A 14,324-nucleotide genomic window follows, 5' to 3' on the forward strand; every position below is an offset into this window, starting at 1 on the left:
GAAAGAGTGAATTTATAGAATAATTTCGTTTACGATAAATACCTAAAATCAACTTTTAGAAAAATAAATTCGGTGTACTTAATGTCCCTAAGTTGGTCATTTATTTGTGACCGTTGTTGGCTTATTTTTGTCAATTGTTTTATAGTAACCCTTACCGGTCAACTTTTGTCAGTCGCTTTTCTATGTCTGTTATCGACCAACTGCCAACAACTATTTTTTTTTTTTTTTGTAATTACAATTCTCGTCAACTTCTAATTATCATTTTACGGTGAATGTCTCAAACCACCTCTATGATTATTGACTTCTATCAAAATCTCCATGGACAAATTCTATATAAATATAAATTTTTAACTCTATCACAAATCAAACAAATTTTTTGTCTAAAAATACATTTGAAAAAATAAAATTGCCAAACACACATGTATTTTTCTTTCAAAAAGTTTTTAGAAAAAATATTTAAATAAAAATGTACTTTTTAAAAACATTTTTTTCTTATTTCATCACAAACAACCCCTGAATTTGAATATTTAAAAACCCACTAAAATAGTTGAAAACAGTATTTCTAAACCATCACTTATCTTTTTAACACTCATATAGCATTCATGTTTATTTGATTATTTAAATAAAAAGGAGGGAATAGAATTTCATGCTTCAAGATTAGATCTTTTTTTTTTTTAATAAGGTAGTATTTAAACGAGAAATAGAGGTTGGTTACAAGGACAAATTACAAATCCACTTTTACAATTACTTTCCGTTGTAAAAATCAACTCCAAACTCACAACAGTTGTAAAAAATAAACCCTCAAATAATAAAAATCAAACCTTAAAATGTATGCCATTTTCACAATTTTCAAATAATAAAAATCAAACCTTAAAATGTATGCCATTTTCACAATTTCCACAATTAGGTAAGTTTAAGAGTACAATTTCAACAATTCTATAAATAATTAGAACTAACAATTTATGCAATAGAAAGTTGAGGGATGATTGTGACTTCCACCATAAGTGTGGTTTTTTCAAGTTACCTAATCTTTAAGTATAACTTTACAAACCCCACATCATCTAAATAAAAACCAGACAAATGACCAAAATTACAAAAATACAGTTAGATTAAAATGGGTAAAAGAAAACCAAAACAGTATGTAAAGTTCCCAAAACAAGAAAGACTCATCTTACGACGAAAAAACAATAACCAGAAAGAGAAATCCTGGAAACAACAAAACTTGGATGGAGGAAGCAAAAGTTGCTAAACCTGAACCAAATTTAGGAGTGGCATAAAAGTACCAAACTGAAAGAGGGCATTGCATATCATCATGCCATGAGTTTCTGTCACCAATACCTCAAATCAAAAAAAGGAAGCTTAAGAACCTCCGAAACTCTTTTTAATTTTACACTGAACAGACTCTACACTGGAGGAACCACTAATTTTAGACATAATTCAGAGTGAGTTATGTACACATCTAATTCACACACATTTGAACTCAATGAAACCCGCCTCTTGGCCCTTGAAGTTACTCAAGAATGGTGCATCTTCAGCAGCGCTTGGTAGAACTTATCGATAAATTGATCATCCTAACACATCATCAGTATTTACACAGGTCAGCCAGCACATCTCAGAATTATAATAGTTTCTATAACACATAAACTCATGTCGTGTGTGACTTAACTGGATAATGGACAACAGAGTTGTACAAAACAATTTTTTTTTTTTTTTTTTGGGGGGGGGGGGGGGGGGGGGGGGGGGGGGGAAGGACATGCAACAAATGTAAATCATTCACCCTTCAAATTGGAAAGTTCCTTAACCGAGAGCGAGAGGAATTCACAATTTGTTCTATGGGTGTAATGGAACGACACAATTTCTCTTTTGTAGACACTTTCTCAAGGAAACTGCTTTGACCATGTATTTCAAAACGTTGAAATTGTTGGTCATTAGACAGAACACAGAAACAGTAATGATGGAGGATCTATAAGAATACAATCAGTTCCAATTTGCACCGCAATTATGGTTTTTCTCTTTTAAGATATTGCTGAGCCTGAGAGTATCATTAATTAGTGAGTAGGTCAAAGTCAACCAGAGTTGTTAGGAGGAATTGTTAGTAGGCAGTAGACATGAATTAGGGAAGAGGACAGAGAGTTTTATTTTGTTTGAGCTTGGCTTGACGAGAGGATCCGAGGCTTTTCAAAACTATCTGGAGAATATCCTTGATCCTAACATAGGTAGCTTGCAGACAAATCATACAAAAGCATAATCTTCTAGAGCTGAACGAGCGAAAACTATGGTCATAATATTAGATACCTGAACAAGCATCAGAAGTGCATCGCGAACTTTGTCCCTGCTAATAACAGGCCCATCATTGAGAGCAGGAGCAGAACCAGGTGTAAGTGAAGGCGGTGGATTAGGTGGTGGAAATGGCTGGAGCATTGGTGTCCCATATGGGCTTTGTAAATTAAGTGGAGGATGAAGGGTAGGCATAGGCATGGATAAGGGCAAAGTGGGTCTCATTGGTGCAGATGAGAAAGATGGTGGTGGAAAGAAAGAAGAGGGCTTCACAAGATTAGTGACCTGATTAGTGCCATTGTTTGGGTCAGATGGTCCATAAGGAGAGGTTAGCGTAGTTGAAGCTGCAATAGGAAAAGATGGCTGTGGAGCCAGTGCAGGAGCTGATACAAGATTAGGAGCAAGCAAAGATGGAGGGTTAATAGGAGAAGGATGATATGGCTGCCTTGAATCCGGTATATTTGGAGCATTGCTTCCAATATTCATAGCCGCCTGCATAAATAACATCAAGGTCAATCAAATGCCATTGACCACAATGAGCACAAAGGAAAGCTCGTCAGAATGTAAAGGCATGACCACATAAATTTTCAATACAAGGCAAGAAAGGATTTCATTTCCATAAATGTCATTCGACATAAATTTATTACCTTGGTTGGGGCAATACGTATGTAAAGAGAAATACAATTTTCACTTAGAGGTGAGAGTAAGTACAAGAACAGCAGCAAGGGAGAGAGACATACATATTTAGCATCATATTTAAAAGGGAAAAAAAAAGCAATAGAATTATGAGTATTAAGTCGATAAGTTTAGCCATACATTTTAATAGGATACTAAAACAAAAGGAACAATATAATAATAATTATTATTATATAGTTTGCAGGCTTCTGTGCTAAAGAAAACCTAGAAGATAATAGTCTTAGACTCCTATTTGCAATTGACTAACCTATGGAACAATTAGGGAGACAAGAAAAATTAGCCAGAAAATGAATTTTAAATATGAATTAGAACTTTATGTAAGTCTGATCACTACCCTAATACTTGTGTTCAGACAAGCAATTCTAAAGCCAATTAATAGACCAGCTGATATATTTCTAGGTCTAAGGTGAAACACTAACCCCTAAACTTATTTGTTACCATTTGCAACCATTTGACCCCCGAAGTTCAATTATTGAAGAGACAGTAGACATCTCTATGTCAGAACAATAATTAGGTTCTGTTTCACGGTCGGAAGATTTTTCATTCAGTAAAATAAATTTTCATCAGAATTTGGTCATCTCATATTTTCCTTCTTATCTCTCATACATTTAACTAAAGACGAGAGTTAGTTCCGGCTTCACAAAAGCACTTAATTTGTACAATATACAAACAAGGTTGACAAGAAAAGGCTAACAGTAGCACAAGTTCCATAATATAAAGATAAAACATTAAGTCCATGAAAATCAAGCTAAAATATTCCCACCAAAAAAGCAACTAAAATAAATAAGGGGGAAGACTAGGAAGACAAAGGTAGAGCACTAACACTAAAGAAGTTCACGAAGGATGGATCTTCGGGGGGATCAGTGACAGTCGAGGGCGGTGCCGAGGGCTCCAATGGACCTTCAATCACTGACATTGTTGGCACTGCCTCAAGCTCCTCAAAATCACTGGGTAGGAAAATAAATAAAAGAGAGTTACAAGGAAAGTAGCAAATTAGTTTATATCAAGAACTCAAAAATATCTAACGGAATCAGAAACAATGATGCACTAACTATATCCAGCCCCACAGATAAAGCATGACACTGTTTGTGCTTGATAACATGATCAAATAACAGAGAACTCCAAAACCAATAGGCCACCCTCCCTTTGGGAGCAGGAGCTTCAATTCTTCAATTTATTACTTGAAAACCGTTGAGGAAAAATGGGATTATGGTAGAGTTCATCACCTCCCTTTGGATGTTTGTAAGCTAAGGGTTCAGTGGTTATTCCATGTCACTTTCTCAACCATAGCAGCTTTTTTCCCCATAACGTTCTTTCTTTTGTAGTTAGCTGCATATGCTCATTTTCCATTGGCCTCTTACATTCTTTCATTTATCTTATTGAAGGTTGGTATTAATTTGGAAAATAAAAATGCTTTCCAGTAATCCAAATTCCAATCACATAAGCAGGTAAAATGATATGACCCGTTTATTATTTTTGTGAGTAACATGCCGTGGCTTCAATCAACAAAGATACAATAATTCATACAACAAGTAAATGGCATGCATACAGAAGAGTGGCCAAAAGGTAATCACTGTACAAATGTAGAAACTAAAGGGTGTTTAGGCCCCCAACTTCAAAGGGGTGAAGTGGGCTATAAAAGTCTATTCCATGTTTGGGGCTCCAATCATAGTAGTTGGTGTTTCCAACAATATAACCAACAAGTAGCTACAACATTAATATTTTGAATCTCTCACGGTTACAATGTTTACTATTTTTTATGAGGAGAATCATAGGATAATTAGTATATTTTTTAATTAATATCTAGTTTAGTTATTAATCTAGATTAATTAGTGTTTAATTGGTTAATTATGTTATTTTGCTGGTAAGGCTAATAGCCAATTTACGGTTGTATTAGGAAGCTTTTATCAACATTTTAATATAGAATGTTGTTCTTTAGAGAGCACTCTCTCTTCTTTGGGATGAATTTTGCTTGTTCAGCTATGCACTTGGCCTATATACCTTTTCCGCTGCATCAATTTTCTACTCATCATTTCTTTTCATTTTCGTTATAGTGTTCACTATTTCCTAACCAAACTAAAATAGTTTACACATCAAACGAAGACTATTATAATCTAGAAGAAAATAGTTGGCACCTCAAACATAAACTATTATAGCCCAAACTAATATTAACCCACAAACTATAATAACCTAGAATTATAGTAGTCAACTCAACGCCCTAGAAACTCACTAAAGCTTCAATCTCATACAAAATTTGTTTGATATTAATATAATAAGCATTGTTGTTACCCCTTGCTTGAAGAAACTTTGGACTTTAAAGGAACCTTCGAGAATGCATTAAGTATCCTGCAAAATGAAAGGCATGAGTACATCTCAAGTAAGAAACCATAAAATATCTCTATTAAATTTCTTGACCATACAACGAAGGTCAAAGTTAAAATATTTTAACAAGAGAAAATTCATACAAAAGGTGAAGAAGAGACTCAATGTCCAAGCCATGGAGGTGAGTAGTATGCGCCATGAGGAAAAAAGGTTTTGCTTAGGTAAAGAAACTATGCAAAGGAAACCACAGAACACTTCTTTTTGCCACCACCACCACCCCCCATCCCAAAATAATAATAATAATCATATAGAACAATGAGATTAGTAGGGAGTAAATGTGTGTGTGTGGGTAAGGTGTCAAGCACCATAGTTCTTTTTCCTCAAGTTCCCTTCGCCAACTGACACAATAGCCCAATGAACTAGGTCTGTGTCTAACCCATCCACCCTCATCCACAACAAAACATCTCGTGACATATCCTCCAAGCTATCTTTTAAGAAACTTGAATAAAGGCAACATGTTTTGAAGAGTTTAAAGAATTAGAGCCATTCTCTTTCTCCTTCAGAAAAGTCACAAGTTTTGCAACTTTGTAAATGTCGAGGGCTCAAAAAGAGGAACCAGTGGTTACAGCCTGCAACTCTGAAAGGCCCGAACCGTGAAATAACCACCCACCTACCAAACACAGTGAACTAGTAGCCAACCTATCCAATTTAAGCCAAAAACTTTTAAGTGCAACGACAGCCTTTGAGAGAATGATATATCCCAAAATCAGCTAAATAACTTCAAGAATGTGATGAGGTTAGAAAAGGCTAAGCTTGAAAAGTCAATTGAAGGAAGAAGAGGCAAAGACTTATGTTCAAAGCTATAGCATTGGTTATAAATAACAAACAAGCCTCATACATACTTTCAAGAACAACACCATAGCTCATAAGGTAATGCCCTAACTACGCAAATTTGCAAAAATAGAATTTTTTTGGGATGCCAATTTATTCATAGAGGTCTAAATATGTAAAACAACTTCTCTGAGGAGGTTGGGGTAACATAGAGATACTAGTTTTTTTTTGTTTCAGAGCTCCTCCAAGTCATTGGATTGAGCTTCATAGTCAAGCCAGAATACCGTAGAGAAATGCTGGGATATTCCTCCTCTGCACATGCTTTATTCGAACCAAAAGAAGCAATATGTTCCCCGACAGGAGATATAGACTTCTGTAATCATTTTAGATAATTTACAATGTACAGCACACATCCTTGTTGGAGTGCTAAACTCAAAGATTCATGTAACCACGCCATCCACTTAATTATCTTAAATTTTTCTGGCAATTTTCTCTCTGGCAGGGGGCTGCCTTTATCTCCCTGAATTTTCTTTCTGTTACTTTCCCTCCACGAAAAGTTTCATTTCCTCCAAAGAATATAGATCATAACAGTGGTCTAATTGATAAAATTTTCACAAAATCCAAACTTCATATGCTAGTTTGATGATGATAACCATAGTCAAACTAACAAAATATCAATGAATATAAAAGGTATCATACCTGCTGAAGAGGTTTGCGACATCCTCGCATTCCCGTGGATTGTAAAACCAAATGCCATTAACTTCTTGAGCAGCATTCCGGTACAACAAATAAGGAGCTTGCACTTCATATTCAAAATCCCCAAGAAGATTCTCCACTAGATTATCTGGATGAAATAAATGGACATATCAGAAGCTACGGCTTGAGAGTACAACAGTTCAATTCAATGTTATCTATAATGATCGCGTGTAAATTTCATTCAACAAAATTAGGAGTTCAAATCTCGTTAAGAACAAAATGGGTAATGCAGTTTACAGCATCCAAGATGCAAAATTCACTTATTAGGTGCCTATTAAAAATTCAACTTGCATGTTCACACAGAAATAACTAACACTTTTCACTACAATGAAAAAATAAGAAAGTTCATATAAACTCGATCTCAACTCCCATGATAATATATGTGCTGATCTTAAAATCTGTTGCAAGTTATTTGTGGCCAGCACAATAATCTGATATGTCTTCCAATACGTAGTACAATGTAACAAGAGTTTCAAAAAAATCCACCATGTTTAGCAATTAGCTCTGCAAGATATAATGACTACACTGAGAATTCTTTTTTCTAATAAAGTAACCATTGAACTCTCTAAAGTTAACAATAATTTCATTACTAACCTGTGTTCCGTCGGTTCATCACAATGAATTGGAAGCGAGGTTGAGCATTTCTTGAAAAAAAAAAAAAAGGTATATTAAAATTAGGGAATTCAAAAAAATCTCTAAAGCCGTAACAACAAAACAAACCTTTACCCAGAAATTTAAATTTATTAAAAGTGATAGAAAGAAAGATAAAAAGAAAAATGATGGAAAACCTCTTCACTACGAAAAGAGATCCTTCTACATCCTTGCGACTCTACAACCATTAAAAAAAACGAGATTAAGTCGAGAATATTATAAAACAACCAGATGAACCATTTAACATTAGCAAGGAGGAGAGATTATAGGATTAAAAAAATCGACGAGTGAAATTACCAAGTAGATTTCATTCACCCAAACAGATCGAAAAGGAATTAAAAACACAAGATCTTAAATACCACTACCCAACATTTGCGCTACGAATAAAACCCAAACGACAACGAAATAGCAAAATTTGAGACTAACCCATTGATTGGTTTCGATATTAAACTCGTAGAATGTCACATGGGCAGCGGTGATTAAAATCTCTTCAATGAAAGGATCTATTCTCTGCAAAACAGTAAGATTAAGCATTTTGGTGCTCTGCTGATCGAGATTCGGCATCAACTTTCCGGATTGAGTCATCTTCAACCAACGGAGGAGACTTTCGTTATCTAAAACCCTTGGATTTCTTCAACTTTCTCTGCCCTTTTTCTCGTTTTTTTTTTCCCGGGAAAGTGACAGCGGTTAAAGAGAAAAACGAGAGCAGCTTGTTGAAGGCAACGACACGAGAGAAATCTGATGAAGATGGAAAGTGGGCGGCTGAATTATATAGATCATCAACAATTCTCTCGATTTTCCAGTTTCCCTACATCAACAAAATTTCAACACTATTTTTCTTCTCCGTTCTAATCCTTTATCTCAATTTTTTCAATAAAAAGATTTATGATTTTGCTTATTTTCTCTTGTCCAAATTAGGTTTTTCTTCTTCCTTACTTTTTCTTTTTCATTTGGTCTTTATATATATATAATAAAAGCAAAACCCTACATATTACCCAAATTTTGTATAGTTTGTCTTAATTTTTAGGTTAGTTTTAAAGAAAAATTTGACTGATATCTTTCTTTTAGCTTTTCAACCACGAAGTCTTTTTTAGTTCTAGTAGAGATGAGGTTCTAAACATCACAACCAAATATTTTAACTTAAGCTTATTTTGCTGAAAATTTTGAACATTTAAATACTTACAAATTAAACTAGGTTAGATCCAACATATTATTTATTTAGTAATCTCTCTCTCTCTCTTATATATATATATATATATATATATATATATATATATATATATATATATATATGTTGTTTTACTTTATTTATTTGTTGGAAGGGTTGTTTTTCTTTTAAAATATGCATATATTGAAGATAAACTTTATAGGTTATAAAAAAGTTTTACAAAAATAAATACATAAAACTTCATAGTTTTTAGTTTAATTTTCTTTATTTCTTTTTCTTTTTTCTTTTAATAAAAAGAACTGCAGTGGTTTAACTTCCACCAATGCACAATTCAAGTTCATATATTTTATTGATACTATTAAAGTTTGGATTGAAAAATCTAAAGTAGTTTTAGCTTTTTTTTTTTTTTTTTAGAAATAAATTTATGTGTAATTTGACATCTCAAGCTTTTAGTTTAATTATATTTTATATTTAAATTGTTACCTTTTCCTAGATTTTAGTTGCTTTAATAAATATATTACTTTTTCAAAACTACATTCATTTATATAATAGACTTTTATGTGTTATGTATTCCTTCTTTTAAAACCGTCTAAAAATTGAAGTTTAATTTTAAAGATGGAAAACTTTTTTATATTCTTTAGATTTATTTTACATTTAAAAATTGGCTAAATTCAAGTGGATTTTTAAGAAAGCGAAAAGATATGAAAATAAATGCAATGTGAGTGTATGTATATATGATAAAATTGTCATCAAATCAGACCTTAGAATATGATTTTTAGCTTCTTCAAGTTTACCTCATCTATTTGATTAATATTATAATAGAAAATTGCTAAAATTAGAAAAGTATATAATTTGAAATTGGATTTTTATGTTTTTTTATAGTATTGGAACAGAGTAGCATTGCGGAAGCCAAAAGCATCCTCTCAACTACCCAACAAAAATTATTTATAAAAGGAATAAGAAAAATGAAAGTTATTTTAAATAACATAAACTTTGATAATATTTATGAATATATAAAATTATCGCAATCAAATATAATACCACAATAAACTACTTATTATTTATGTTTGTTACGATAGATATAAATAGTAGTCTATATTTATCTATTATGATACATGGTAATAGATAGACATTGTTATTTTATAAATATTTTGATTCATTTTGCTATATTTGAAAAATAGTCTAATGAAAAAATAATGTGGTAAAGCAAAATCTGGTTACATAGTTGCGTCAGTTACAGAAAAATAAGATTGGTGCAATGCATAATATATCTAAGTATCTTTCAACTGATTCTATAATGACAGAGTAATATTTAAGTGAATCTCGAATTCTACCTATTTTGTTGCGGTCTGCGACGAATTACAGAAAAAATATATATTAAAAGCAAAATTTGTTAAATAATAGTTGTGGTTGAATAATTGTGTAGTGAACAAATCACAAAATTTTCAAAATTTTAATAATCAATCTATATTATACTAACACTTTCAAAATTATATCACATCAGAATCATTTAGTTGAATTGTTGATGCTTGAGATGTGAGTCATTGTCATGTTTGGATTTTGGATTCACTTTGTTTTCTTGGCCCCATGTACTTCCTGGTAGCTACCATCCAATAGTATTTTTTTTTTTAAAAAAAAGAATTATCTAATTTTAATAATATATTTATAGATATAAGAAATATCCAAAAGTTCGATCTAAATGTTTCTATTGGTGACAAAGTATTAAATATTCACAATAAAATGAAAAGAGCTAGGATTTAGAACGAGGACTAGCAATGTACCAAAAGTCAATTCATGTGTGCGTATACATTTATGAATATTTGAAAAGAAAATAAGTTAAAACAAGAACAAATTAGGTATAGAGAAGATTTTTTGATAAAGTAGAGAATACTATGCCCGGGAACTACAAAAAGAAGTCGCAAACATGGACATAAGTAAACCTATTACCAAAAAGACCTCAAAATATATAAATGTTAGTACAATTGAAAACTATTCTCAATTGAACAACATTCGATGTCTCAAATAAAACAACACAACTCTTGTTCAAAATTTTGATAATGTCTAAAGAATTTGACTGAACTTATAAAAAAAAATAAGCATAATACAAATATGTTAATTCATCGGTTAATAATTATATGAATTCATTGCTAATTTGTTCTTTAAAAAAAGTCATTACTTATCTGTGTCAAGTCAAGCACTATTATATATATGTGCTGATCTAAATTTGATTACATTCCACATCCAAAATCCAACACAAAGGAAGAATCACAACCTTGTAAACATATATATATTTATATACGAACAAGTATACAATGTATAATAACACAACTTTTCAATTCATCATCTTAGGCAAGTAAAACCCAACAACAACCTTTTAAAAAAAAAAAAGTTACATAAGAATGATTTCCTTAACCCTTTTCCCAACAAAACAAGAAAAAGAAAAAAAAAAAAAACACAACCCAAATGGATGGATGCATAAAATGGGAATAAACACAAAGCAAAGCAAATGGAAAAAGTGTACAAAAGCTTAAACTTTTTGAAAAGCTTCTGCAAGAAGAAGAAGAAGAAGAAGAAGAAGAAGAATGATATCAATGGCTATTTTTGAGAGACAAAGCAGAGAACAAGATGAGTAAAAGAAAGAGCAAGACAGCAGCAAAAGAGCCAACCACAGCGCCACTCGCTTGTTGACAAAAATCACCAAACTGGTTGCATATTGCTAACCAATTTGTGCTTGAATTCCCACTGTGTGCTAGAGATACCACTGCTGCTGCTGCCCCTGCTGCTGCTGTGTTCAAAGTCAAAGCCACCTACAAAATAATACCGACTCTTTTTTCTTCAATATCTACTTTGGGTTTTGATTCTAAACAAAAATGTTTTTTCTTTGATGTATTTTGGGGTAATTGTTGCCTGTTTAATCAAAAGAAAGAGCATTTATAACTCTTTATTTCACTCCTGTTTATAAGTATTATTTTTTAGAAACAATTTTTTTTTTTGTTAAATTTGACCCTGAACTCTTAATTTGATTGAATTGTAGGTTTTTTTAAGGCAAATAAAGAAACGGAGCTAAACTGCCTCCTCGCCTCTTGGGAGAAGGATGTTGTTATGGTAAAAGACATATCTCCATATCAAAAAGCAATCGTATAAAAGGAGGCTAATGTGAAACAACATGAATAAATTTGTTCTCATCTTAACGATTATACTTTAGATGTAGATAAATGTAACAATTTCTATATGATTATTATGTTTCGTTAATTCACCTCTAACTTAACAAATCTTCAAAAAATCACTAAATTTTAATAAAACTAATATTTTAGATGCATCTTGATGTGTACTTATCTTTATGCATATCATCTGTAAAATATTTACAAAAGATGTAGGAAGAGACAAATTCTGATTAGATAGTTTTGCAAAATCTAAAAACTTGATGTAGATCAAGTTTTAAACCAATTTTATTTTCACCGACACATGAATTAATAAAAGTTTAAAGTTAAACCAATGACTTTAGTTTTAAAATTGAGAAATTATTATAAATTTAAAAATATCTATTTAAAATCTATGATAAAAATTAAACCATTACATACCGAGTCTAGAATCAACAAAAGAACGCGAGGCCCAGCAGCATGGGGACGAATAATACAAACAATTGAGAATGGAATTGACAAAACCACATATCCCGCAACTACGGCCATTGCCACCACAAAAAACCTGAAAATTTCAATTCAATTAGGACAATAGTATCGAATGAAAAACACATTTATCTAACTGTACTAGACACTCATAAATTACTATAGTTTATTACACTAACTAATAAATGATAGTAATCTATCCATGTATGTAGCCGTTATAAGTAAAATTTCATCGAGCTATTTTATTTTTTAAAATAAGAATGGAGAATTTTATATCATATGCTTAAAAGAAAAAGGAGATAACCGAACTGGAAAGTAGGCAAATCATCGTAGCTGGCCTCGAACTGGAAGAATTGAGTAAAAAACGGCAACGTTTGTTCACTAGTACCCATAGCGGCGGCGGCCGCCAACGCCGACGCAAGAACGCCGATTCTCAGAACGAAGTCAAATATCGCAAGCCCACGTTTCATCCGGTGGGTTCCCCTGTCCGGCACCGGGGCGGCCAGCAACGGGGTCGTGCTCTTCTTCTTCCCAATTGGGCCACTGTTGTTGGTCTCGGGGGCAATGTCAATGGCGGTGGATTCGCCGGTCTTCATTTTTGGAATGTTGAGAGAGAATTAAGAAGGTGAGGAAGCGTAATGGGGATTGAGAGAAATGTGTTGAGGATTGATTGAAGGGAATTGTGAGTGATGGGAAGGATGAAGAGAGTAGGGATTTAAATAGAGAGGAGAAATTGGGGGTTTGATTGTTGGTGGGTTGGAGCAGATGAAGTGGAGGGAGTTGTTGATTGAAACCTTCTCCATTTTGTGGGTTTGAAGAAACAGAGTTGATTGGGAAGAAAGAGTTGGATGATGATGATGGGGAAAATGAGTTTGAGGAAATAGTTAGCTAATCCAATATATGAATATAAGATTACATGTACTTTTTTTAGTTTTCAAATTTCATATTGCAACTTGGAAGTTGGTTTTGTTTATTTATATGGTTTGGTCAATTTGTAAATGATACTTTATACTTTTTTTTAAAAAAAATAAATGCATGTTAAGTATTTTTTATGGGCCTTTTAGTAATATAGTATCATTAATTATATTTAAAATTTTATAAATATTTTAGCTAATTTATCGTTTATAAATTTTTTTAGAGTTTTTTAAATAATGAAAAACAAAATATTTACATTTTACAATGAAAGTTCACTAAACAATAAAAACAAACTACACACAATTTTATCATCAAGTATAAATATTTTGTCAATTTATCATTTTTAACATTTTCTTTTCCAATAGTTTAGTCCATTTAGTTTGAAGATTCATTTTTAATTTAAAAAAAATACAAAAAACGCTGAAAATCTATGCAAATGTAATACAAATATAACAATCTATCGTAAAATAGACTACCAATAGGGGCTATCGTAATACAAATAATAGCTTACTCCAATATATCATTAATAGAAAAAATTCGTACACACGATCTTGTTATACTTGAAAACAATTTTAAAAAACTAACCTTCAACGTAGCTCAATTTTAAAAAACAAATTACATGTACACATTACACACTAAAACTTACTATTTCTTTTTCTCAAAGTTGAGTATCTCTTGTCAAATTTTTAATTAAGAGTTAATTTTACAAACCAACAGTAACAAAAATTAACATAAACATATTTAAACATCAATAAACCACTAATTTAACCTGTCGTACAAACATTAATTCTACAAAATTGTCATATTTTCCTTTTCAGCATAGGATTTCATTTCTTTTATCTTGTTGGAAGTTATTTATTTCTTTTTTATTCATCCTCCAATCTCTCTCCACAGTTTTCCTTTCCTCTAATAACAATAACAAAATAACTAATAATAATAATAATAATAATTTGCCATATTAAATTGTTTTTTTCACACTATCTAGAATAATGAATATTACCAAACACAAGCTTTTTATTTTTAAATTAAAATCAAATGTGCCTTTAAAATATATATTTTTTCGAAAAAAAGAAACAGTTGTC

At 31.8% G+C, this 14,324-nt stretch overlaps 2 protein-coding genes across 2 annotated transcripts; both read right to left on the reverse strand.

Moving 5' to 3' along the window:
• Positions 1 to 1,246: 1,246 nt before the first annotated feature.
• Positions 1,247 to 8,462, reverse strand: LOC103500917 (mRNA-decapping enzyme-like protein). Its single transcript, XM_008464376.3, has 8 exons — positions 7,960 to 8,462; positions 7,671 to 7,711; positions 7,477 to 7,526; positions 6,826 to 6,970; positions 5,263 to 5,319; positions 3,797 to 3,920; positions 2,296 to 2,769; positions 1,247 to 1,571 (listed from the first exon to the last, which is right to left on the reverse strand). Exons 1-8 carry the CDS (start codon positions 8,116 to 8,118, stop codon positions 1,515 to 1,517), a joined length of 1,107 nt encoding a protein of 368 aa, XP_008462598.1. The 5' UTR covers positions 8,119 to 8,462; the 3' UTR covers positions 1,247 to 1,514.
• A 2,501-nt stretch (positions 8,463 to 10,963) lies between these two features.
• Positions 10,964 to 13,285, reverse strand: LOC103500916 (casparian strip membrane protein 1). Its single transcript, XM_008464375.3, has 3 exons — positions 12,637 to 13,285; positions 12,283 to 12,406; positions 10,964 to 11,508 (listed from the first exon to the last, which is right to left on the reverse strand). Exons 1-3 carry the CDS (start codon positions 12,921 to 12,923, stop codon positions 11,290 to 11,292), a joined length of 630 nt encoding a protein of 209 aa, XP_008462597.1. The 5' UTR covers positions 12,924 to 13,285; the 3' UTR covers positions 10,964 to 11,289.
• Positions 13,286 to 14,324: the final 1,039 nt, after the last annotated feature.

The sequence above is a fragment of the Cucumis melo genome, chromosome 8 (assembly GCF_025177605.1).
Source record: "Cucumis melo cultivar AY chromosome 8, USDA_Cmelo_AY_1.0, whole genome shotgun sequence".
NCBI lineage: Eukaryota > Viridiplantae > Streptophyta > Magnoliopsida > Cucurbitales > Cucurbitaceae > Cucumis > Cucumis melo.